This window comes from Mus caroli, unplaced genomic scaffold (genome assembly GCF_978045245.1).
Source record: "Mus caroli unplaced genomic scaffold, Mus_caroli_1 scaffold_1, whole genome shotgun sequence".
Lineage (NCBI taxonomy): Eukaryota > Metazoa > Chordata > Mammalia > Rodentia > Muridae > Mus > Mus caroli.
This window is the reverse complement of record NW_028227256.1, coordinates 93,951,685-93,977,880: the sequence shown is the minus strand read 5'-3', so window position 1 is coordinate 93,977,880 and position 26,196 is coordinate 93,951,685. Positions and strand designations below refer to the sequence as shown.

General features: G+C 38.9%; 1 protein-coding gene across 4 annotated transcripts in view; it reads right to left on the bottom strand.

Annotated features, from left to right (window-relative positions):
* LOC110297693 (solute carrier organic anion transporter family member 6C1-like) overlaps window positions 1-26,196 on the bottom strand; it is a 113,519-nt gene that overhangs the window by 46,147 nt on the left and 41,176 nt on the right. For all 4 annotated transcript variants that reach the window (XM_021166614.2, XM_021166623.2, XM_021166641.2 and 1 more), the window contains exon 7: window positions 11,624-11,768. In XM_021166614.2, coding sequence (XP_021022273.1) covers window positions 11,624-11,768 — 145 coding nt within the window. The remainder of the gene's footprint in view (window positions 1-11,623; window positions 11,769-26,196) is intronic.

The window sequence follows — 26,196 nt, the reverse complement described above, 5'->3', positions numbered from 1 at the left end:
AAGCAGTAAGGGGAAAAGGTCAAGTAACATATAAAGGCAGACCTATCAGAATTACACTAGACTTCTTACCAGAGACTATGAAAGCCAGAAAATCCTGGGGAGATGTTATACAGACCCTAAAAGTACATAAATGCCAGCCCAGGCTACTATACCCAACAAAATTTCAATTAACATAAAAGGAGAAACCAAGACTTTCCATGACAAAAACAAATTTACATAATATCTGTCCATGAATCCAGCCCTTTTTTTTTAAATTTTTAATATTTTTATTACATATTTTCTTCAATTACATTTCCAATGCTATCCCAAAAGTCCCCCATAGCGCCCCCCACTTCCCTACCCACCCATTCCCATTCTTTTGGCCCTGGCATTCCCCTATATTGGGGCATATAAAGTTTGCAAGTCCAATGGGCCTCTCTTTCCAGTGATGGCCGACTAGGCCATCTTTCGATACATATGCAGCTAGAGACAAGAGCTCCGGGGTTCTGGTTAGTACATCATGTTGTTCCAACAATAGGGTTGCAGATCCCTTTAGCTCCTTGGGTACTTTCTCTAGCTTCTCCATTGGGAGCCCTGTGATACATCCAATAGCTGACTGTGAACATCCACTCCTGTGTTTGCTAGGCCCCGGCATCGTCTCACAAGAGACAGCTATATTTGGGTCCTTTCAGCAAAATCTTTCTAGTGTATGCAATGGTGTCAGCGTTTAGAAGCTGATTATGGGATGGATCCCTGGATACGGCAGTCTCTAAATGGTCCATCCTTTCATCACAGCTACGAACTTTGTCTCTGTAACTCCTTCCCTGGGTGTTTTGTTCCCAATTCTAAGAAGGTGCACAGTGTCCACACTTTGGTCTTCATTCTTCTTGAGTTTCATGCGTTTAGCAAATTGTATCTTATATCATGGGTATCCTAAGTTTTGGGCTAATATCCACTTATCAGTGAATACATATTGTGTGAGTTCTTTTGTGATTGTGTTACTTCACTCAAGATGATGCCCTCCAGGTCCATCCATTTGCCTAGGAATTTCATAAATTCATTCTTTTTAATAGCTGAGTAGTACTCCATTGTGTAAATGTACCATAATTTCTGTATCCATTCCTCTGTTGAGGGACATCTGGGTTCTTTCCAGCTTCTGGCTATTATAAATAGGGCTGCTATGAACATAGTGGAGCATGTGTCCTTTTTACCAGTTGGGACATCACCTGGATATATGCCCAGGAGAGGTATTGCTGGATCCTCCAGTAGTACTATGTCCAATTTTCTGAGGAACTGCCAGACTGATTTCCAGAGTGGTTGTACAAGCTTGCAATCCCACCAACAATGGAGGAGTGTTCCTCTTTCTCCACATCCTCGCCAGCATCTGCTGTCACCTGAATTTTTGATCTTAGCCATTCTGACTGGTGTGAGGTGGAATCTCAGGGTTGTTTTGATTTGCATTTCCCTGATGATTAAGGATGTTGAACATTTTTTCAGGTGCTTCTCTGCCATTCGGTATTCCTCAGGTGAGAATTCTTTGTTCAGTTCTGAGCCCCATTTTTTAATGGGGTTATTTGACTTTCTGGAGTCCACCTTCTTGAGTTCTTTATATATATTGGATATTAGTCCCTTATCTGATTTAGGATAGGTGAAGATCCTTTCCCAATCTGTTGGTGGTTTTTTTGTCTTATTGATGGTGTCTTTAGCCTTGCAGAAGCTTTGTAGTTTCATGAGGTCCCACTTACAGCACAAGCCATTACTGTTTTATTCAGGAATTTTTCCCCTGTGCCCTTATCTTCAAGGCTTTTCCCCACTTTCTCCTCTATAAGTTTCAGTGTCTCTGGTTTTATGTGAAGTTCCTTGATCCACTTAGACTTGACCTTAGTACAAGGAGATAGGAATGGATCGATTCACATTCTTCTACATGTTAACAACCAGTTGTGCCAGCACCATTTGTTGAAAATGCTGTCTTTCTTCCACTGGATGTTTTTAGCTCCCTTGTCGAAGATCAAGTGACCGTAGGTGTGTGGGTTCATTTCTGGGTCTTCAATTCTATTCCATTGGTCTATTTGTCTGTCACTATACCAGTACCATGCAGTTTTTTATCACAATTGCTCTGTAGTAGAGCTTTAGGTCCGGCATGGTGATTCCACCAGAGGTTCTTTTATCCTTGAGAAGAGTTTTTGCTATCCTAGGATTTTTTGTTATTCCAGATGAATTTGCAGATTGCACTTTCTAATTCGTTGAAGAATTGATTTGGAATTTTGATGGGGATTGCATTGAATCTGTAGATTGCTTTTGGCAAGATAGCCATTTTTATAATGTTGATCCTGCCAATCCATGAGCATGGGAGATCTTTCCATCTTCTGAGATCTTCTATAATTTCTTTGAGTTTGTTTATATACTGGATTACGTTGATGGATTTCCGTATATTGAACCATCCCTGCATCCCTGGAATGAAACCTACTTGGTCAGGATGGATGATTGTTTTGATGTGTTCTTGGATTCGGTTCGCAAGAACTTTATTGAGGATTTTTGCATCAATATTCATAAGGGATATTGGTCTGAAGTTTTCTATCTTTGTTGGGTCTTTGTGTGGTTTAGGTATCAGAGTAATTGTGGCTTCATAGAATGAGTTGGGTAGAGTACCTTCTGATTCTATTTTGTGGAATAGTTTGTGAAGAACTGGGATTAGATCTTCTTTGAAGGTCTGATAGAACTCTGCACTAAACCCATCTGGTCCTGGGCTTTTTTTAGTTGGGAGACTATTAATGACTGCTTCTATTTCTTTGGGGGATATAGGGCTGTTTAGATCATTAACCTGATCTTGATTCAACTTTGGTACCTGGTATCTGTCTAGGAACTTCTCCATTTCATCCAGGTTCTCCAGTTTTGTTGAGTATAGCCTTTGGTAGAAGGATCTGATGGTGTTTTGGATGTCTTCAGGATCTGTTGTTATGTCTCCTTTTTCATTTCTGATTTTGTTAATTAGGATGCTTTCCCTGTGCCCTCTAGTGAGTCTGGCTAAGGGTTCATCTATCTTGTTGATTTTCTCAAAGAACCAGCTCCTTGATTGGTTGATTCTTTGAATAGTTTTTCTTGTTTCCACTTGGTTGATTTCGCCCCTGAGTTTGATTATTTCCTGCCGTCAACTCCTCTTGGGTGAATTTGCTTCCTTTTGTTCTAGTGCTTTTAGGTATGTTGTCAAGCTGCTAACGTGTGCTGTCTCTAGTTTCATTTTGGAGGCACTCAGAGCTATGAGTTTTCCTCTTAGAAATGCTTTCATTGCGTCCCATAAGTTTGGGTATGTTGTGGCTTCATTTTCATTGAACTCTAAAAAGTCCTTAATTTCTTTCTTTATTCCTTCCTTGACCAAGGTATCATTGAGAAGAGTGTTGTTCAGTTTCCACGTGAAGGTTGGCTTTCTATTATTTATTTTGTTATTGAAGATCAGCCTTAGTCCATGGTGATCTGATAGGATGCATGGGACAATTTCAATATTTTTGTATCTGTTGAGGCCTGTTTTGTGACCAATTATGTGGTCAATTTTGGAGAAGGTACCATGAGGTGCTGAGAAGAAGGTATATCCTTTTGTTTTAGGATAGAATGTTCTGTAGATATCTGCCAGATCCATTTGTTTCATAATTTCTGTTAGTTTCACTGTGTCCCTGTTTAGTTTCTGTTTCCATGATCTGTCCATTGGTGAAAGTGGTGTGTTGAAGTCTCCCACTATTATTGTATGAGGTGCAATGTGTGCTTTGAGATTTACTAAAGTTTCTTTAATGAATGTGGCTGCCTTTGTATTTGGAGCATAGATATTCAGGATTGATAGTTCCTCTTGGAGGATTTTACCTTTGATGGGTATGAAGTGTCCCTCCCTGTCTTTTTTGATGACTTTGGGTTGGAAGTCAATCTTATCAGATATTAGAATGGCTACTCCAGCTTGTTTCTTCATACCATTTGCTTGGAAAATTGTTTTCCAGCCTTTCATTCTGAGGTAGTGTCTATCTTTTTCTCTGAGATGAGTTTCCTGTAAGCAGCAAAATGTTGGGTCTTGTTTGTGTAGCCAGTTTGTTAGTCTATGTCTTTTTATCGGGGAGTTGAGTCCATTGATATTAAGAGATATTAAGGAAAAGTAATTGTTGTTTCCTGTTATTTTTGTTGTTAAAGTTGGCATTCTGTTCTTGTGGCTGTTTTCTTTTAGGTTTGTTGAGGGATTACCTTCTTTTTGTTTCTAGGGCGTGGTTCCTGTCCTTGTATTGGTTTTTTTCTCTTATTATCCTTTGAAGGGCTGGATTCGTGGAGAGATAATGTGTGAATTTGGTTTTGTCGTGGAATACTTTGGTTTCTCCATCTATGTTAATTGAGAGTTTGGCTGGGTATAGTAGCCTGGGCTGGAATTTGTGTTCTTTTAGTGTCTGTATAACATCCGTCCAGGATCTTCTGGCTTTCATAGTCTCTGGTGAAAAATCTGGTGTAATTCTGATAGGCTTGCCTTTATATGTTACTTGGTCTTTTTCTCTTACTGCTTTTAGTATTCTATCTTTATTTAGAGCATTTGTTGTTCTGATTATTATGTGTCGGGAGGTATTTCTTTTCTGGTCCAGTCTATTTGGAGTTCTGTAGGCTTCTTGTATGTTCATGGGCATCTCTTTCTTTAGATTTGGGAAGTTTTCTTCTATAATTTTGTTGAAGATGTTTGCTGGTCCTTTGAGTTGAAAATCTTCATTCTCATCCACTCCTATTATCCGTAGGTTTGGTCTTCTCATTGTGTCCTGTATTTCTTGGATGTTTTGAGTTAGGATCTTTTTGCGTTTTACATTTTCCTTGATTGTTGTGCCGATGTTCTCTATGGAATCTTCTGCACCTGAGATTCTCTCTTCCATCTCTTGTATTCTGTTGCTGATGCTGGTATCTATGGTTCCAGATTTCTTTCCTAGGGTTTCTATCTCCAGTGTTGCCTCATTTTGGGTTTTCTTTATTGTGTCTACTTCCCTTTTTAGGTCTAGTATGGTTTTGTTTATTTCCATCATCTGTTTGGATGTGTTTTCCTGTTTTTCATTAAGGACTTCAACCTGTTTGATTATGTTATCCTGTTTTTCTTTAAGGATTTGTAACTCTTTAGCAGTGTTCTCCTGCAATTCTTTAAGGGGTTTTTGTGCTTCCTCTTTACTGTCTTCTACCTGTTTACCAGTGTTCCTTTGTATTTCTTTAAGTGTGTTATTAAAGTCCTTCTTGAAGTCCTCTACCATCATCAGGAGATATGCTTTTAGATCCGTGTCTAGCTTTTCCGGTGTGTTGGGGTGCACTGGACTGGGCGAAGTCGGAGTGCTGGGTTCTGATGATGGTGAGTTGTCTTGGTTTCTGTTAGTAAGATTCTTACGTTTACCTTTCGCCATCTGGTAATCTCTGGGGTTAGTTGTTGTCATTGTCACTGTTTAAAGATTGGAGCAGAAGCTGTGTTCCACTCACCAGCAGTCTCAAAATCCTGTGGCGGGGGTCGTGGGTAGCTGGCGGGTGTCAGCTGACCCTGTGCTCTAGCTACCCCGGTGCTGATCTGGCCGGATGAGGCCTGTGGCCCTACTCAGGCCGGTTTCTGCTTCCCTAACTAATGCAGTCTCAGGTCCCGCACGCAATTGGATTGGAGCAGAAGCTGTGTTCCACTCACCAGAAGTCTTAAGATCCTGTGGCAGGTGTTGTGGGTAGCTGGCGAGTGTCAGCCGACCCTGCGCCCTCGCTACCCCGGTGCTTTTCTCGAATCCAGCCCTTCAAAAGATAGTAAAGGGAAAATTCCAACACGAGGAGGGAAACTACACCCCAGAAAAAGGAAGAAAGTATTCTTCTTTCAAAAAACCCAAAAGAAGATAGCCACACAAGCATAATTCTAGCTCTAACAACAAAAATAAAAGGAGGCAACAATCACTTTTCTTTAATATCTCTTAACATCAGTGGACTCAATTCTCTAATAAAAAAGACATAGACAAAAAGACTGGATACATAAACAGGACCCAGCATTTTTCTGCATACGGGAGATTTATCACAGTGTCAGACACTACCTCAGAAGAAAGGGCCAGAAATCAATTTTGCAAGCAAATGGTCCCAAGAAACAAGCTGGTGTATCTATTCTAATATCCAATAAAATAGACTTTTAACCAAAAGTTATCAAAAAGGATAAGGAAGGACACTTGGTAGTCACCAAAGGAAAAGTCTACCAAGAATAACTCTCAATTCTGAACATCTATGCTCCAAATGCAAGGGCAACCACATTCATAAAAGAAACTTTATTAAAGTCCAAAGCATATATTGTACGTCACAAAAAAAATAGCGGGAGACGACAACACCCCACTCTCATCAATGGACTAATCATGGAAACAGAAACTAAACAGAGACACACTGAAACTAAGAGAAGTTAAGGACCAAATGGATTTAACATATATTTATAGAACATTTCATCCTAAAACTAAAGAATATAATTTCTTCTCAGTATCTCATGGTACCTTCTCCAAATTTGACCATACAATCAGTCACAGAACAATGCTCAACATATATAAGATGGTTGAAATAATCTCATGCATCCTATCAGATCACCACTGATTAAGGCTGGTTTTCAATAGCAACAAAAACAACAAAAACCCACTTACACATGGAAGCTGAACAATGCCCTACTCAATGATATCCTGGTCAAAGAAGAAATAAATAAAGAACCTAAAGACTTTAGAAATCAATTAAAAATGAAAACACCATATACCTAATCTTATGGGACACAATGAAAGCATTGTGAACAGGAAAACTCATAGCTCTGAGTGTCTTCAGAAAGAAAGTTGAGAGAGCATACACTAGCAGTTTAACAGCTCACCTGCAACTCTAGAACAACAAGAAGCAAATGCACACAAGAGGAGTAGACCACAGGAAATAATCAAACTCAGGTCTGAAATCAACCAATTCGAAACAAAAACAACTATACAAAGAATCAACCAAACTAGGAGCTGGTTCTTTGAGAAAATCAACAAGATAGTTAAACCCTTAGCCAGACTAGCCAGAGGGAACAAAGACAGTATGCAAATTAACAAAATCAGAAATGAAAAGGGAGATATAACAACAGAAACTGAGGAAATTCAAAGAACTCTTCAGATCCTACTACAAAGCCTATATTCTACAAAAATGAAAATTCAGATGAAATGGACAATTTTCTAGAAAGATGCCAAATACCAAAGTTATATGAGGATCAGATAAATTAGCTAAGCAGTTTGATATAGCCTAAATAAATAGAAGCAGTCATTAAAATTCTCCCAACCAAAAGAAGTCCAGGTCCAGATGGTTTTAGTACAGAACTCTACCAGACCTTCAAAGAAGACCTAATACCAATACTTCTCAAATATTCCACAAAATAGAAACAGAAGAACACAAACGAGTTAGTTCTATGAAGTTATGATTAGGCACATACCTAAACAACACAAAGAACTAACAAAGAAAGAGAACTTCAGACCAATTTCATGTATGAATATTTATGCAAAAATACACAATAAAATTCTCACAAAGTGAATCCAATGACAAATCAAAGTTATCATTTACAATGATCAAGTAGATTTCATGTCAGGGATTCAGGGGTGGCTTAATATACAGAAATCAATCAATGTAATATCCTACATAAACAAACTCAAGGAAAAAAAAAACATGATCATTTCATTAGCTGCTGAAAAATCATTTGACAAAATTCAGCATCCTTTCATGTTAAAAGTCTTGGAAAGATCAGGAATTCAAGGCCCATACCTAAAAATAGTGAAAACCATATACAGCAAACCAGTAACCAATATCAAACTAAATGGAGAGAAACTTGAAGCAATCCCACTAAAGTCAGGGAGTAGACAAGGCTGCCATCTCTCTCCCTATCTATTCAATATAGTACTTGAAGTTCTAGCTAGAGAAATTAGACAACAAAAGGAGGTCAAAGGGATAATAAAAGTTGGAAAGGAAGAAATCAAAATATCACTATTTGCAGATGATATGATAGTATACATAAGTGACCCCCAAAATACCACCAAGAGAAGTCCCATAGCTGATAAACGACTTCAGCAAAGTGGCTGGATATAGAATTAACAACAAGAACAACAACGACAAAAAATCAGTAGCCTTCCTATACTCAAAGGATAAATGGCCTGAGAAAGAAATTAGGGAAATGACACTCTTCACAATAGTCACAAACAATATAAAATGCCTTGGAGTGACTATAATCAAACAAGTGAAAGATCTGTATGACAAGAACTTTAGGTCTCTAAAGAAAGAAATCGAAGAAGATCTCAGAAGATGGAAATATCTCCTGTGCTCATGGATTGGTTGGATTAATAAAGTAAAAAAAGGGTGGGGGCATCTTGCTGAAAGCAATCTACAGATTCAATGCAATCCCCATCAAAATTCCAACTCAATTCTTCATAGAGTTAGAAAGAGCAGTTAGCATATTCATTGGGAATTAAAAAAAAAATCCCAGGATAGGGAAAACTATTCTCCACAATAAAAGAGCTTCTGGGGGAATCAGCATCTCTGACCTCAAACTGTACTACTGAGCAATAGTGACAAAAACTGCATGGTATTGGTACAGTGGCAGGCAGGTAGATCAAGAGAATAGAATTGAAGACTCAGGAATGAACCCACACACCTTTGTTCAGTTGATCCTTAACAAAGGAGCTACAACCATCCAGTGGAAAAAAGACAGCATTTTTCAACAAGTGTTTCAACTGGAGGTCACCATGTTGAAGAATGCAAATTGATTCATTTTTATCTTAGTGAACAAAGCTCGAGTCCAAGTCGATTAAGGATCTCCATATAAAACCAGATATTCTGAAACAAAAAGTGTGGAGAAGCATCGAACACAGGAGCACAGCAATGGCTTATACTCTAAGGGACCTCATAAAATTGGAAAGCTTCTGTAAGGCAAAAGACATTGTAGCCAACACAAAACTGCACCTAACTGATTGAGAAAAGATCTTTACCAATCCCACATCCAATAGAGGCCTAATATCCAATATATACAGAGAATCAAAGAACTTTGACTCTAAAGAACCAAATAATCTTATTAAAAATGGGGGACAAAGCTAAACAGAGAATTCTCAACTGAGGAAACTTCAATGGCCTAGAAGCGCCCAAAGAAATGTTCAATATCCTTAGTAATCCAGGAAATACAAATCAAAACTATCCTGAGATTCCACCTCACATCAGTCAGAATTGCTAAGATCAAATCCTCAGGTGAACCAGATGCTGGCAAGGATGTGGAGAAAAAGAAACACTTCTCCATTGCTTGTGGGATTGCAAGCTGCCACTCTGGAAATCAGTCTGATGGTTTGTTCTTCGTAATACTGGACATAGTACTACCTGAGGATCCAGCTATAACTCCCAGAAGATCCTCCAACATGTAATAAGCACACATGCTCTACTCTGTGCATAGCAGTCATATTTATAATAGCCAGAAGCTGGAAACAACACAGATGATGTCCCTCAATGGATGAGTGGATACAGAAAATGTGGTACGTTTACACAATGGAATACTAATCACCTATTAAAAACAATGACTTCATGAAATTCACAGGCAAATGGATGGAACTTGAAAGCATCATTCTTAATGAGGTAACTCAGTCACAAAAGAACACACATGGTATGCACACACTAAAAAGTGGATATTAGCCATCTCAATACAGTCACCAAACCCAGACACTACTTTATGTAGAGAAGTGCTTGCTTACAGGAGCCTGATATGGCTGTTTCCCGAGAGCTTCTGCTAGTGCCTGAAATATACAGAGGCAGATGCTTGCAGCTAACCATTGGACTGAGTACAGGGTCCCCAATGGAGGAGTTGGTGAAGGGACTGACTGACAAAACAGAGGGTGTTTGCAGCCCCGTTGAGGGAGCAACAGTGTCAACTGGCCAGAAACCTTGGAGCTCATGGGGACAAGACCACCAACCAAAGAGTACACATGGAGGTACCCATGGCTTGGCTGCACATTTTCAGAGGATGTCCTTGTTGGCATCAGTGGGAGGAGAGTGTCTTGGGCCTAATGGGATTGCCCCAGTGTAGGGGAATGCCAGTGGTGGAAGATGGGATTGGTTGGGTGGTTGGGAGAGCACACTCATAGAGGCAGGTGGACGAACATAGCATTGGGGGTTACCTGAAGGGGAGACCTAGAAAGAGGATTTAAATAAAAAAATATCCAATAAAAAGAAAAAATACAAATATGCATGAAATGATATCAGTGGATTAAGATAAAATATAATTTTATATCTCTTAGGTAAATAATTGTACATACATAAACAGTGGGCTCTCTCTGGTGTAGTGGGTTGGTCTAATGTTTCTTATCTTCTAATCCTAAATACTGATTCTTCAAGATGTGATTGCCCCATGTCTGCAGGTGATAAGGTACTCAAGTAATGCTACTTGAATCTTCTCCCCAATTTAATAAAAGGCTAGAGACTGTGATTGGGTAGGAGATGGAGAAAGGTAGGACTAGATACTTGAGAGAGGGGTTGCAAGGAGAGACAGAAGGAGGGGTTGGGTGGGAAGAAGAGGAAGACAGAGCAGGAGGAAGCAGCCCTGGATCAGAACTGCACAGCCAGGAGAAATAGAAAGGAATAAGGGTCTTTATAACTGGTAATAAGTTACTATAGCCCTAGATCTGCCTAATCTAGGCATATATATGGCTTGAAAATAAAATACCTGGATTGCATGTCCTTTTTGTTTGTTTGTTTTTGTTTTTGTTTTTGAGACAGGGTTTCTCTGTGTAGCCTGGCTATCTTGGAACTCACTCTGTAGACCAGGCTGTCCTTGAACTCAGAAATCCACCTGCCTCTGCCTCCCAAGTGCTGAGATTAAAGGCGTGTGCCACCACTGCCAGTCTTGCACATCCTTTTATATGGGTTTATAAAGATTATAAGTTCCTATTAGATTTTGCAGTTAAGAAGACGGAATAGTGCTGGGCGTGGTGGTGCGCGCCCTTAATCCCAGCACTTGGGAGGCAGAGGCAGGCGGATTTCTGAGTTCGAGGACAGCCTGTTCTACAGAGTGAGTTCCAGGACATCCAGGGCTACACAGAGAAACCCTGTCTCGAAAAACCATAAAACAAAACAAAACAAAAACCAAAAACCCAAGAAGACAGAATAGTACAGCATAATTACAATACATTAAGTTCAAACCAATCTGAATCTGAAATATACAGTTTCTGGTGAAAGAAACAGAAGAATCAGTAGTCAATGTGCATATTTTAGAAAAACTTTTGAGTATAGACAGAGTACTCAAGAAGTACAAGAAGAATACTTGTACAATGAGTACAAGAAGAAAGTTATAGAAGCAGTTAAAAGGAGGATAGACTGTGGCATGAGAACAGTTGTTTCTTCACTGGGAGGGGAAAGGAAATGGGCAGTTATATAGGAAGGGAGGCAGGAAGGTAATGAGCTATATAAGGTGCATTGTGAAATTTTATGTATTAAAATACTTATGTGGTGTTGGGTGTGTTCCTGTTTTCATAGTTTCAGCAAATGCACTCAAGTACACTATACTTTCTGTCTTCTGCTAACAGGACATATTTCTTCAATATATATCTCACTTAAATATGCACATTGTGAAAAGTTTGAAATAATCCCAGTAATAAGAAATATCTACCTGTGAGCATAGCAGCAGACTTCGGCGTCATTACAAACTGAGTTTGTAAATATAGGGGCAAATAATGTGAAGATGCCTTAAAAGTCACAGACTCTGTGACATTGCAGAGTATCTGAGTCAGCACCAGCGGGTTCCTTAATAGACACTGAAACAGAACAGATCACACCACAATGATTTTACCTCATCACATGCCACACTCTCTTTCTATAGTCTAAATCAAACGATTGAAATTATGAAAATCTATATAATTCCCTAGTAGACACATTCCATAACAGACTAGAACTTTGGTTTCTCTTTACAGCACATATAGGTTTTACCTATGGATCAGGTAGTTGTTGAATGTATTTCTCAGTATCTTATTAGATACATTCATATTCATATTAAGATTACATTCATATTCATTTTACCTATGTTAAACTTCTAAGTATTGTGTAATTTTGCATCATGTGGTTCCATTTTATTTATTGGTCCTAATAGGATTAAATGTTTAAGTCATTTTAAACTCACAAATATCACAAACATGGTTACACTAAAACTTTGTATGCATGTACCCTTGATTTCCTGTGACAAACTAGCTTCAGAATTCTGTATCCTTAGGACTTTTGGATACAAGATTTATGAGTAATTTATTTCATAACTTAATCCAGAATTTTCTTCAGATTGTATCTTTTTATAATAACATCTCAGTATCTGAGAACCCAGTTTCCTAATGAAGAAACACATACTCTAAGTTTCATCAGAACAATATTTAAAGTTTTTCAGGCCCTTGCACATGTGTACAATTCCATCATTAAGTCACTATGCTTGGGAAGGCGATTCAGTTGCAAGCAGACTACATCTGAGTGTTCTGAAACCTAGCCATTAATAAAGCTAATATGAGAACAAAGAAACCTCTAGATAACTCCATCCTCCAGACTGTGAGCACTTTAGTTACCCCATGTGAACTTCTGGAGGATAAGCCTCATCAAATTTTGCACTTATAAATAAGACAGTTTTATGTTGGGATAGTAAGATTTGTCACACAGCAATAGCTCAGACCACATAACTAGAAATATTTGATCATCACTGCTAACATTTGGCTTCTACATTTCATGATACAGACATACACAGGTAGTATTTGTTTTGTGTTTCTATGGTTTCAAAGAAATCTGCAGTTTGGAGCTGGAGATATGCGTCAGTTGGTGAAATGCTTGCTTTTCTCTAGGATCTGAACTCATCCCCCATAATTCATATTTATAAGATGCCAAGCAGAGAGGTACACACTCATAATGTCAGTGATGAAAGATGGGGGTAGGAGGATGGTCCTGAGGCCTATTAACAAGCTAGTTTAGCCTACACATCAAGTTCCGGCCTGGCATGATTGAAAAAGAAAATAAAGGTAAATAACTTGTGAGGAAGCACACCTGAAGTCAACTGGACAGCACATGTGGCCATACATATTTCCATGTTAACCTGAACATACATGACTATCTACCTACATGCCAATAAACACAAACCTGCATATTTCTTCATATAATTTAGGTGTTCACTGTGTGTGTTTATATGTGCTACACAGTTACACTTCCTTATTCTTTATGTTGATTAGGAATTTAGTTCAACATTGTACTTGAAGTCCTAGCCAGAGCAATTCGACAACAAAAGGAGATCAAGGGGATACAAATTGAAAAAGATGAAGTCAAAATATCACTTTTTGCAGATGATATGATAGTATATATAAGTGATCCTAAAAATTCCACCAGAGAACTCCTAAGCCTGATAAACAGCTTCAATGAAGTAGCTGGATATAAAATTAACTCAAGCAAGTCAATGGCCTTTCTGTACACAAAGGATAAACAGGCTGAGAAAGAAATTAGGGAAACAACACCCTTCTCAATAATCACAAACAATATAAAATACCTTGGCGTGACTCGAACTAAGGAAGTGAATGATCTGTATGACAAGAACTTCATGTCTCTGAAGAAAGAAATTAAAGAATATCTCAGAAGATGGAAAGATCTCCCATGCTCATGGATTGGCAGGATCAACATTGTAAAAATGGCTATCTTGCCAAAAGCAATCTATAGATTCAATGCAATCCCCATCAAAATTCCAACTCAATTCTTCAACAAATTAGAAAGGGCAATTGGCAGATTCATCTGGAATAACAAAAAACCTAGGATAGCAAAAACTCTTCTCAAGGATAAAAGAACCTCTGGTGGAATCACCATGCCCGACCTAAAGCTGTACTACAGAGCAATAGCGATAAAAACTGCATGGTACTGGTATAGTGACAGACAAGTAGAAAAATGGAACAGAATTGAAGACCCAGAGATGAACCCACACACCTATGGTCACTTGATCTTTGACAAGGGAGCTAAAACCATCCAGTGGAAAAAAGACAGCATTTTCAACAAATGGTGCTGGCACAACTGGCTGTTATCATGTAGAAGATTGCGAATTGATCCATTACTATCTCCTTGTACTAAGTTCAAATCTAAGTGGATTAAGGAACTCCACATAAAACCAGAGACACTGAAACTTATAGAGGAGAAAGTAGGGAAAAGCCTCAAAGATATGGGTACAGGAGAAAAATTCCTGAGTAGAATAGCAATGGCTTGTGCTGTAAGATCGAGAATCAATAAATGGGACCTCATGAAATTGCAAAGCTTCTGCAAGGCAAAACACACCATCAATAATACAAAAGACCACCAACAGATTGGGAAAGGATCTTTACCTATCCCAAATCGGATAGGGGACTAATATCCAATATATAAAAAGAACTCAAGAAGGTGGACTCCAGAAAATCAAATAACCCCATTAAAAAATGGGGCTCAGAGCTAAACAAAGAATTCTCACCCGAGGAATACCGAATGGCAGAGAAGCACCTGAAAAAATGTTCAACATCCTTAATCATCAGGGAAATGCAAATCAAAACAACCCTGAGATTCCACCTCACACCAGTCAGAATGGCTAGGATCAAAAATTCAGGTGACAGCAGATGCTGGTGAGGATGCGGAGAAAGAGGAACGCTCCTCCATTGTTGGTGGGATTGCAAGCTTGTACAACCACTCTGGAAATCAGTCTGGCGGTTCCTCAGAAAATTGGACATAGTACTACCAGAGGTAAGAAGGACACATGCTCCACTATGTTCATAGCAGCCTTATTTATAATAGCAAGAAGTAGGAAAGAACCCAGATGCCCCTCAACAGAGGAATGGATACAGAAACTCAATAAGAATGAAGACTGAAGTGTGGACACTATGCCCCTCCTTAGAATTGTGAACAGAACACCCATGGAAGGAGTTACAGAGACAAAGTTTGGAACTGTGACGAAAGGATGGACCATCTAGAGACTGTCATATCCAGAGATCCATCGCATGATCAGCATCCAAACGCTGACACTATTGCATTCACTAGCAAGATTTTGCTGAAAGGACCCAGATATAACTGTCTCTTGTGAGACTATGCCGGGGCCTGGCAAACATGGAAGTGGATGCTCACAGTCAGCTAGTGAATGGATCACAGGGCCCCCAATGGAGGAGCTGGAGAAAGTACTGAAGAAGCTGAAGGGATCTGCAAACCTATGGGTGGAACAACATTATGAACTAACCAATACCCAGGAGCTCTTGTCTCTAGCTGCATATGTATCAAAAGATGGCCTAGTCGGCCATCACTGGAAAGAGAGGCCCATTGGACGTGCAAACTTTATATGCCCCAGTACAGGGGAACGCCAGGGCCAAAAAAGTGGGAATGGGTGTGTAGGGGAGTGTGTGTGGGGGGGTATGTGGGACTTTTGGTATAGCATTGGAAATATAAATGAGCTAAATACCTAATAAAAAATGGAAAAAAAAAGGAATTTCCTTTTTGTTCTGAGTATTGAGTCCTTTCTTTTCAGTGTCCATTACAAATCTATACTACTGCCTATAGATTAATTCATAGGAGAAACATTTTTGCCTTTATATTACCTAACCTATACACTTTTATGTTTTACATTACTTAAAACATGTTTAAAATGCATTTCCTCTTCTATGTTCTCTATATATTCCAAGGTCAACATTAACTATTTTATATTATCTAAAACATTTTGTGAACCTGAAAATAATCTGTATACATAATGTGATACAGGAATTCTGATAGTTATCATTACATGCATTGAACAATATTCTCTCCATTGCTTATATTAAGGAGCTAATAATTCTTAAACTATGAATATATATTCACATAGATAATGAAATATTAAGTTGTATATAACTGTGTTTTATTTGTATTCAAATGGGAACATTGTCATTCTTTAAACTACAAATGCAATGTGATTTCATTGCATTGCATTTATAGATTTTAGAGTAAATATTTCATGCATAGACATAGCATTTTCATGAATTATATATCTGCTAATTTACCCAACTATTTATTGAAACAAATAGGTTGGATTAGATTTTCTTCATGAATTTTTTAGGTATTGTTGTTAAATGAGTTTCTGTACTATTTACAATCCTGTAATTATATATTAGTCCACAATGCAATGTTTGGTTTTGATTAAAGCTATATAATAACAATGCACAGGGTCTATTTTCACTGTTAAAAGAGTCTATGCTTTTCTGTATAGATAAGCCTAAAATAAACACTAAAAAAGTGTTAGAATAGATAACTTAATGCAGAAAATTTGTTGTGTATAAAATCAATGTATAAAATATGGTAATATTTGCATAGTCAAATGAACATACTCAGAAAGAACTTATGAAAGTACTCACAAGCCCCTTCTACCAGTTCTTTTCTGCTGGGTGATACTGCTAGCTAGTCTACTTTCCTAAAGACAGCATATCCTGAGTAATCTGAGAAGATCTGCTGCACTCAAAGTATTTGGTAAGAACACTCAGAAAGTCCCATAGCCCGGTGGACTTAGGACCCGTCACCCCCAAATCCCTGCCCCCTGCCAAATATGACTCCCCTCCTACCTAGTCCTTTCTGCTGGGGCATACTGATAGGTGGTCTGCTCCCCTGAAGACACCATATTCTGAGCCGTTCCAGGAGATCCACTGCACTCAGTGTAACTGACTCCACAGCCTAAGGCATCCCAGTAGATCTGCTGCACATAGGGCAACTGTACACCAGTCTGAAGACCTCCTGGGGGTTCTGTGGCGTGCAGGGCACCTGACCCAACATACTGAAAGCCTCTCTTTTGCACACAAGGAAACCTAAACCACAGTCTGTAGGCCCCTCTGGAGAACAGCTTCACACAGGACAACACCTTGACTGCTTCTCTGAATACCCAACAGTATAATGGCCTCTCAGGAGATCTACTGCAGCCAGGGCTACAGATCAGCAACTTCTCTGCCCTTCTGAAGGCCCCATAGGTGGTGGTCTCCTACTACCAGGACTGAAGCCCTACCGGGAGACCTGAAGCAACCCAGGGAAAAAAAGAGTAATACTCTAGGCAGAGTCACCCAGACCAGCAAACTCCAGGGATAACCAGATGGCTAGAGGCAAGTGCAAGACCATAAGCGACAGAAGCCAATATGTATGGGCATCATCAAAACCCAGTTCTCCCACCACAGCAAGTTCTGAATACACCAACATTCATGAAATATCAGTAAGCTGACTTAACATCCTATGGTATGAAGATAATAGAGGCCTTTAACGAGGATATAAGTAACTCACTTAAAGAAATATAGGAAAACACAGGTAAACAGGTAGAAGCCCTTAAAGAGGAAACAAATAAATTTCTTGAAGAAATACTGGAAAACACAATCAAACAGGTAAAGGAGCTGAATAAAGTAGACTGAGACCTAAAAATGGAAGTAGCAATAATGAAGATAACAGAAATGGATACAAACTTGGAAATGGAAAACCTGGGAAAGAGGTCAGGAATTACAGATGTAAGTATTACCAACAGAATTCAAAAGATAGAAGAGAGAATCTCAGTTATAGAAGATACTGTAGAAGAGATTGACGCAAGTTTCCAAGAAAATTGAAAACATGAAAAAAATCCCAACTCAACACATCTATTAAATTCACAACACAATGAAAAGACCAAATCTAAGAATAATTGGAATAGAGGACAATGAAGATCCTCAGCTCAAAGGACCTAAAAACATCTTCAACAAAATCATAGAAGAAGCCTTCACCAACCGAAAGAAAGAGGTACCCATGAAGCAAGAAGCCTATAGAAAACCAAATAAATGGAACCAGAGAGGAAATTCCTTTGTCACATATTAACCTTATCACTAAATGCACAGAATAAAAAAAGAATATCAAAAGCTGCAAGGGAAAACATCCAAGTATCATACAAAAGTAGACTTACAAGGATTACACCAGACTTCTCAACAGAGACACTAAAAGCCAGAAGAGCCTGGTCAGGGGTCATGCAGATTCTAAGAGAACACAAATGCCAGCCCAGGCTACTATACCCAGTAAAACTCTCAATCAACACAGATGGAAACACCAAAATATTTCATAACAAACCAAATTTAATCAGCATCTATCTACGAATCCAGCCCTACAGAGGATCCTAGAAGGAAAGCTCCTACACAAGGAAAGTACTTACACCAAAGAAAAGACAAGATATTAAGCATCTCACAACAAAGCCAAAAGGAAAGAACCACAAGTACATAACGCACCCTACAAAAACAAACATATCAGGAACCAACAGCCATCTGTCTTTAATATGTCTTAATATTATGTACTCAACTCACCTATAAAAAGACATAAGCTAACAGACTGGATATGCACACACAATCCGTCATTTTGCTGTATAGAAGAAACATACTTCAATAACAAAGACAGATGCTATCTCAGAGTAAAAGGATGGTAAAAGGTCTTCCAAGGGAATGGTCCCAAGAAACAAGCTGGAGTTGCCATCCTAATATCCAATAAAATAGACTTTCAACCAAAATCTTTCAAGCATGATGAAGATGGACACTTCATATTCATCAAAGGGAAAATTCACCAAGAGAAAGTCTCAGCTCTGAACATCTATGCCTCAAGTGCAAAGGCATACACACTCATAAAAGGAACTTTATTTAAACTTAAAGCACACATTGAACCCCACACAATAATAATGGGAGACTTCACTCCACCCTCACCATAGGACAGGTAATTGAAACAGAAACTAAACAGAAACACACTGAAACTAATAGGGATTATGAACTAGATGGATTTAATAGATTTTTACAGAACATTTCACCACAAGAGAATTCACCTTTTTCTCAGCAACTCATTGTACCTTCTCCAAAATTGACCATATAATTGGTCACAAAAGAACCCTCAACTGATACAAGAAAATTGAAATAATACCATTTATCCTATCAGATTACCATAGCCTTAGGCTGGTCTTCAATAACAGCAAAAACAACAGAAAACCCACATACACATGGAAACTGAACAACTCTCGACTCAATGTTAACTTGGCCAAGGAAGAAATAAAGAAATGAAAGACTTCCTGGAGTTTACTGAAACTAGTGGCACATTATACTGAAACTTATGGAACACACTGAAAGCAGTGCTAAGAGGAAAATTCATAGCACTAAGTGCCTTGGTAAAAAAAAATGGAGAGATCTTACACTAGCATCTGGGCACGGGGGAAAATTTTCTGAACAGAACACCAATAGTTTATGCTCTAAGATCAAGAATTGACAAATGAGACCTCATAAAATTGTGAAGCTTCTATAAGGCAATGGACACTGTCAATAGGACAAAAAGTCAACCAACAGTTTGGGAAAAGATCTTTACCAATCCTACATCCAATAGAGGGCTAATATCCAATATATACAAAGAACTCAAGATATTAGACTCCAATGAATCAAATAACCCTATTAACAAGTGTGATACAGAGCTAAACAAAGAATTCTCAACTGAGGAATACCAAATGGCTTAGAAGCATCTAAAGAAATGTTCAACATCCTTAGTCATCAGAGAAATGCAAATCAAAACAACTCTGAGATTCCACCTCATACAAGGCAGAATGACCATCCAGAGACTACCCCACTTGGGGATCCACCACATGAACAACCATCAAACCCAGACACTAGGCAGATGCTAACAAGAGCCTGCTGACAGGAGTCTGATATAAGTGTCTCCTGTGAAGCTACGCCAGTTCCTGGCAAATATAGAAGTGGATGCTCATCTATGGAATACAGGTCCCCTAATGAAGGAGCTAGAGAAAGTACCCAAGGAGTTAAAGGGGTCTGCAACCCTATAGGAGGATCAACAATATGAACTAACCAGTACCCCATCCCCACCCCCCAGAGCTGTGTCTCTAGTTGCATATGTAGCAGAGGATGATCTAGTCGGCCATCAATGGGAGGAGAGGCCCTTGGTCTTGCAAAGATCATATGCCCCAGTAGAGGGGAATGCCAGGGCCAGGAAGCAGAAGTGGGTAGTCTGTGGAGCAGCATGGAGGGAGGGTATAGGGAGCTTTGGGGATAGCATTTGAAATGTAAATGAAGAAAATAGCTAATAAAAAAAATAAAAAAAATGACATCACAGAATTTGCAAGCAGTTGGATGGAACTAGAAAACTATTGTTCTTAGTGAGGTATCTAAGACCCAGAAAGATAAATATGGTATATACTTATATGTAGAGATCCACTCTTAAGTAAATTGTAATCAACTACAGTCCTTATATCCTGATATGATATGTATTGACGAAGTGGCTAGCAGCAACAGAAATAGCTTAATTCATGCTTTGTGAGATATAGGGTCAAGGTTATTTATCTTTCTATCAGTGTACCTATTGTCTGTAGTTCTTTCTCTACAGTTTAGAGAAAGGGGTTTGGTATACATGGAAATGGGAAGCATGAAGAAAAGGAAAGAGAGGCAAGCCATATTATATTTTAATTATAAAATAAAACATTTTCTAAAAATGAATGGGATGGTTTGTGTAGAAAAAATGAACAATGAAAGAATAAATATCTCTACTAAAAAGGAAATGACTAAAAATTGAGAAGATATGCAAATTCTAGTGTGAGTTAGGAAAATTCAATTGATGTTATTTTCAAGACTCTTAGAAGTGCTGTTCATGGGACTTCTCAGAACATAGGAACTTAGTCTGCACAGGTGAGAGTGTGCACCACAGAGGCAGACAGCTTCTGGGACAGGCAGGAGCCACAGAGGCACTGAGGCAGCACCCTTTTCGGGCCGAAGACATCCGGCACTCTCCCAGCCAGAGGACAGTGCTCCGCCCTGCACGGGAGCCCTCTGACTTAGAAGCAGGGAGTGCCATCTTGGTTCCAGGACTCCATCAAACTTAGGAACTTAGTCTGCACAGGTGAGAGTGTGCACCACAGAATCTGAGAGCTTCTGTGACCTGCCAAGCAACACAGCATCTAGGAAAGGTCCTGTTTTGGGCCTTCTTCTTCGGCCAGGAGGAGGTCCAAACATCAGATATCTGTGCACCTTCCCTGTAAGAGGAGAGCTTGCCAGCAGAGAGTGCTCTAATCACTGAAACTCAGAGGAGAGAGCCTGTCTCCCAGGTCTGCTGATAGACAGTAATCAGAATCACCAGAAGAACAATCTCTAAACAGAGACAACTATAACAACTAACTCCAGAGATTACCAGATGGCTAAAGGTAAACATAAGAATCTTACTAACAGAAACCAAGACCACTCACCATCATCAGAACCCAGCACTCCCACTTCGCCCAGTCCAGGGCACCCCAACACACCCGAAAAGCTAGACCTGGATTTAAAAGCATATCTCATGATGATGGTAGAGGACATCACGAAGGACTTTAATAACTCACTTAAAGAATTACAGGAGAACATTGCTAAAGAGTTACAAGTCCTTAAAGAAAAACAGGACAACAGAATCAAACAGGTAGAAGTCCTAAAAGAAAAACAGGAAAAGACAACCAAACAGGTAGAAGTCCTTAAAGAAAAACAGGAAAACACATCCAAACAGATGATGGAAATGAACAAAACCATACTAGACCTAAAAAGGGAAGTAGACACAATAAAGAAAACCCAAAATGAGGCAACACTGGAGATAGAAACCCTAGGAAAAAAATCTGGAACCATAGATGCGAGCATCAGCAACAGAATACAAGAGATGGAAGAGAGAATCTCAGGTGCAGAAGATTCCATAGAGAACATCAGCACAACAATCAAGGAAAATGGAAAATGCAAAAAGATCCTAACTCAAAACATCCAGGAAATCCAGGACAAAATGAGAAGACCAAACCTACAGATAATAGGAGTGGATGAGAATGAAGATTTTCAACTCAAAGGACCAGCAAACATCTTCAACAAAATTATAGAAGAAAACTTCCCAAATCTAAAGAAAGAGATGCCCATGAACATACAAGAAGCCTACAGAACTCCAAATAGACTGGACCAGAAAAAAAATACCTCCCGAAACATAATAATCAGAACAACAAATGCACTAAATAAAGATAGAATACTAAAAGCAGTAAGAGAAAAAGGCCAAGTAACATATAAAGGCAAGCCTATCAGAATTACACCAGATATTTCACCAGAGACTATGAAAGCCAGAAGATCCTGGACAGATGTTATACAGACACTAAAAGAACACAAATTCCAGCACAGGCTACTATACCCAGCAAAACTCTTAATTACCATAGATGCAGAAACCAAAGTATTCCACGACAAAAACAAATTCACACATTATCTTTCCACGAATCCAGCCCTTCAAAGGATAATAACAGAAAAAAACCAATACAAGGACGGGAACCATGCCCTAGAAAAAACAAGAAGGTAATCCCACAACAAACATAAAAGAAGACAGCCACAAGAACAGAATGCCAACTTTAACAACAAAAATAACAGGAAGCAACAATTACTTTTCCTTAATATCTCTTAATATCAATGGACTCAACTCCCCAATAAAAAGACATAGACTAACAAACTGGCTACAAAAACAAGAACCAACATTTTGCTGCTTAAAGGAAACTCATCTCAGAGAAAAAGATAAACACTACCTCAGAATGAAAGGCTGGAAAACAATTTTCCAAGCAAATGGTATGAAGAAACAAGCTGGAGTAGCCATTCTAATATCTGATAAGATTGACTTCCAACCCAAAGTCATCGAAAAAGACAGGGAAGGGCACTTCATACTCATTAAAGGTAAAATCCTCCAAGAGGAACTATCAATTCTGAATATCTATGCTCCAAATACAAAGGCAGCCACATTCATTAAAGAAACCTTAGTAAATCTCAAAGCACACATTGCACCTCACACAATAATAGTGGGAGACTTCAACACAACACTTTCACCAATGGACAGATCATGGAAACAGAAACTAAACAGGGACACAGTGAAACTAACAGAAGTTACGAATCAAATGGATCTGGCAGATATCTACAGAACATTCTATCCTAAAACAAAAGGATATACCTTCTTCTCAGCACCTCATGGTACCTTCTCCAAAATTGACCACATAATTGGTCACAAAACAGGCCTCAACAGATACAAAGATATTGAAATTGTCCCATGCATCCTATCAGATCACCATGGACTAAGGCTGATTTTCAATAACAAAATAAATAATAGAAAGCCAACCTTCACGTGGAAACTGAACAACACTCTTCTCAATGATACCTTGGTCAAGGAAGGAATAAAGAAAGAAATTAAGGACTTTTTAGAGTTCAATGACAATGAAGCCACAACATACCCAAACTTATGGGACGCAATGAAAGCATTTCTAAGAGGAAAACTCATAGCTCTGAGTGCCTCCAAATGGAAACTAGAGAGAGCACACATTAGCAGCTTGACAACATATCTAAAAGCACTAGAACAAAAGGAAGCAAATTCACCCAAGAGGAGTAGACGGCAGGAAATAATCAAACTCAGGGGCGAAATCAACCAAGTGGAAACAAGAACTATTCAAAGAATCAACCAATCAAGGAGCTGGTTCTTTGAGAAAATCAACAAGATAGATAAACCCTTAGCCAGACTCACTAGAGGGCACAGGGAAAGCATCCTAATTAACAAAATCAGAAATGAAAAAGGAGACATAACAACAGATCCTGAAGACATCCAAAACACCATTAGATCCTTCTACCAAAGGCTATACTCAACAAAACTGGAGAACCTGGATGAAATGGACAAGTTCCTAGACAGATACCAGGTACCAAAGTTGAATCAAGATCAGGTTAATGATCTAAACAGCCCTATATCCCCCAAAGAAATAGAAGCAGTCATTAATAGTCTCCCAACTAAAAAAAGCCCAGGACCAGATGGGTTTAGTGCAGAGTTCTATCAGACCTTCAAAGAAGATCTAATCCCAGTTCTTCACAAACTATTCCACAAAATAGAAACAGAAGGTACTCTACCCAACTCATTCTATGAAGCCACAATTACTCTGATACCTAAACCACAAAAAGACCCAACAAAGATAGAAAACTTCAGACCAATATCCCTTATGAATATTGATGCAAAAATCCTCAATAAAGTTCTTGCTAACCGAATCCAAGAACACATCAAAACAATCATCCATCCTGACCAAGTAGGTTTCATCCCAGGGATGCAGGGATGGTTCAATATACGGAAATCCATCAACGTAATCCTGTATATAAACAAACTCAAAGACAAAAACCACATGGTCATCTCGTTAGATGCAGAAAAAGCATTTGACAAGATCCAACACCCATTCATGATAAAAGTCTTGGAAAGATCAGGAATTCAAGGCCCATACCTAAACATGATAAAAGCAATCTACAGCAAACCAGTAGCCAACATCAAAGTAAATGGTGAGAAGCTTGAAGCAATCCCTCTAAAATCAGGGACTAGACATGGCTGTTCACTTTCTCCATACCTATTCAACATTGTACTTGAAGTCCTAGCCAGAGCAATTGGACAACAAAAGGAGGTCAAAGGGATACAAGTTGGAAAAGATGAAGTCAAAATATCACTTTTTGCAGATGATATGATAGTATATATAAGTGACCCTAAAAATTCCACCAGAGAACTCCTAAGCCTGATAAACAGCTTCGGTGAAGTAGCTGGATATAAAATTAACTCAAACAAATCAATGGCCTTTCTCTACACAAAGAATAAACAGACTGAGAAAGAAATTAGGGAAACAACACCCTTCTCAATAGTCACAAATAATATAAAATATCTTGGCGTGACTCTAACTAAGGAAGTGAAAGATCTGTATAATAAAAACTTCAAGTCTCTGAAGAAAGAAATTATAGAAGATCTCAGATGATGGAAAGATCTCCCATGCTCATGGATTGGCAGGATCAACATTGTAAAAATGGCTATCTTGCCAAAAGCAATCTACAGATTCAATGCAATTCCCATCAAAATTCCAAATCAATTCTTCAACGAATTAGAAAGTGCAATCTGCAAATTCATCTAGAATAACAAAAAAACCTAGGATAGCAAAAACTCTTCTCAAGGATAAAAGAACCTCTGGTGGAATCACCATGCCGGACCTAAAGCTCTACTACAGAGCAATTGTGATAAAAACTGCATGGTACTGGTATAGTGACAGACAAATAGACCAATGGAATAGAATTGAAGACCCAGAAATGAACCCACACACCTATGGTCACTTGATCTTCGACAAGGGAGCTAAAAACATCCAGTGGAAGAAAGACAGCATTTTCAACAAATGGTGCTGGCACAACTGGTTGTTAACATGTAGAAGAATGCGAATCGATCCATTCCTATCTCCTTGTACTAAGGTCAAGTCTAAGTGGATCAAGGAACTTCACATAAAACCAGAGACACTGAAACTTATAGAGGAGAAAGTGGGGAAAAGCCTTGAAGATATGGGCACAGGGGAAAAATTCTTGAATAGAACAGTAATGGCTTGTGCTGTAAGATCGAGAATTGACAAGTGGGACCTCATGAAACTGCAAAGCTTCTGCAAGGCTAAAGATACCATCAATAAGACAAAAAAACCACCAACAGATTGGGAAAGGATCTTCACCTATCCTAAATCAGATAAGGGACTAATATCCAATATATATAAAGAACTCAAGAAGGTGGACTCCAGAAAGTCAAATAACCCCATTAAAAAATGGGGCTCAGAACTGAACAAAGAATTCTCACCTGAGGAATATCGAATGGCAGAGAAGCACCTGAAAAAATGTTCAACATCCTTAATCATGAGGGAAATGCAAATCAAAACAACCCTGAGATTCCACCTCACACCAGTCAGAATGGCTAAGATCAAAAATTCAGGTGACAGCAGATGCTGGCGAGGATGTGGAGAAAGGGGAACACTCCTCCATTGTTGGTGGGATTGCAAGCTTGTACAACCACTCTTGAAATCAGTTTGGCGGTTCCTCAGAAAATTGGACATAGTACTACTGGAGCATCGAGCAATACCTCTCCTGGGCATATATCCAGATGATGTCCCAACCCATAAAGAGGACACATGCTCCACTATGTTCATAGCAGCCCTATTTATAATAGCCAGAAGCTGGAAAGAACCCAGATGTCCCTCAACAGAGGAATGGATACAGAAATTATGGTACATTTACACAATGGAGCACTACTCAGCTATTAAAAAGAATGAATTTATGAAATTCCTAGGCAAATGGATGGACCTGGAGGGCATCATCTTGAGTGAAGTAACACAATCACACAAGATCTCACACAATATGCATTCACTGATAAGTGGATATT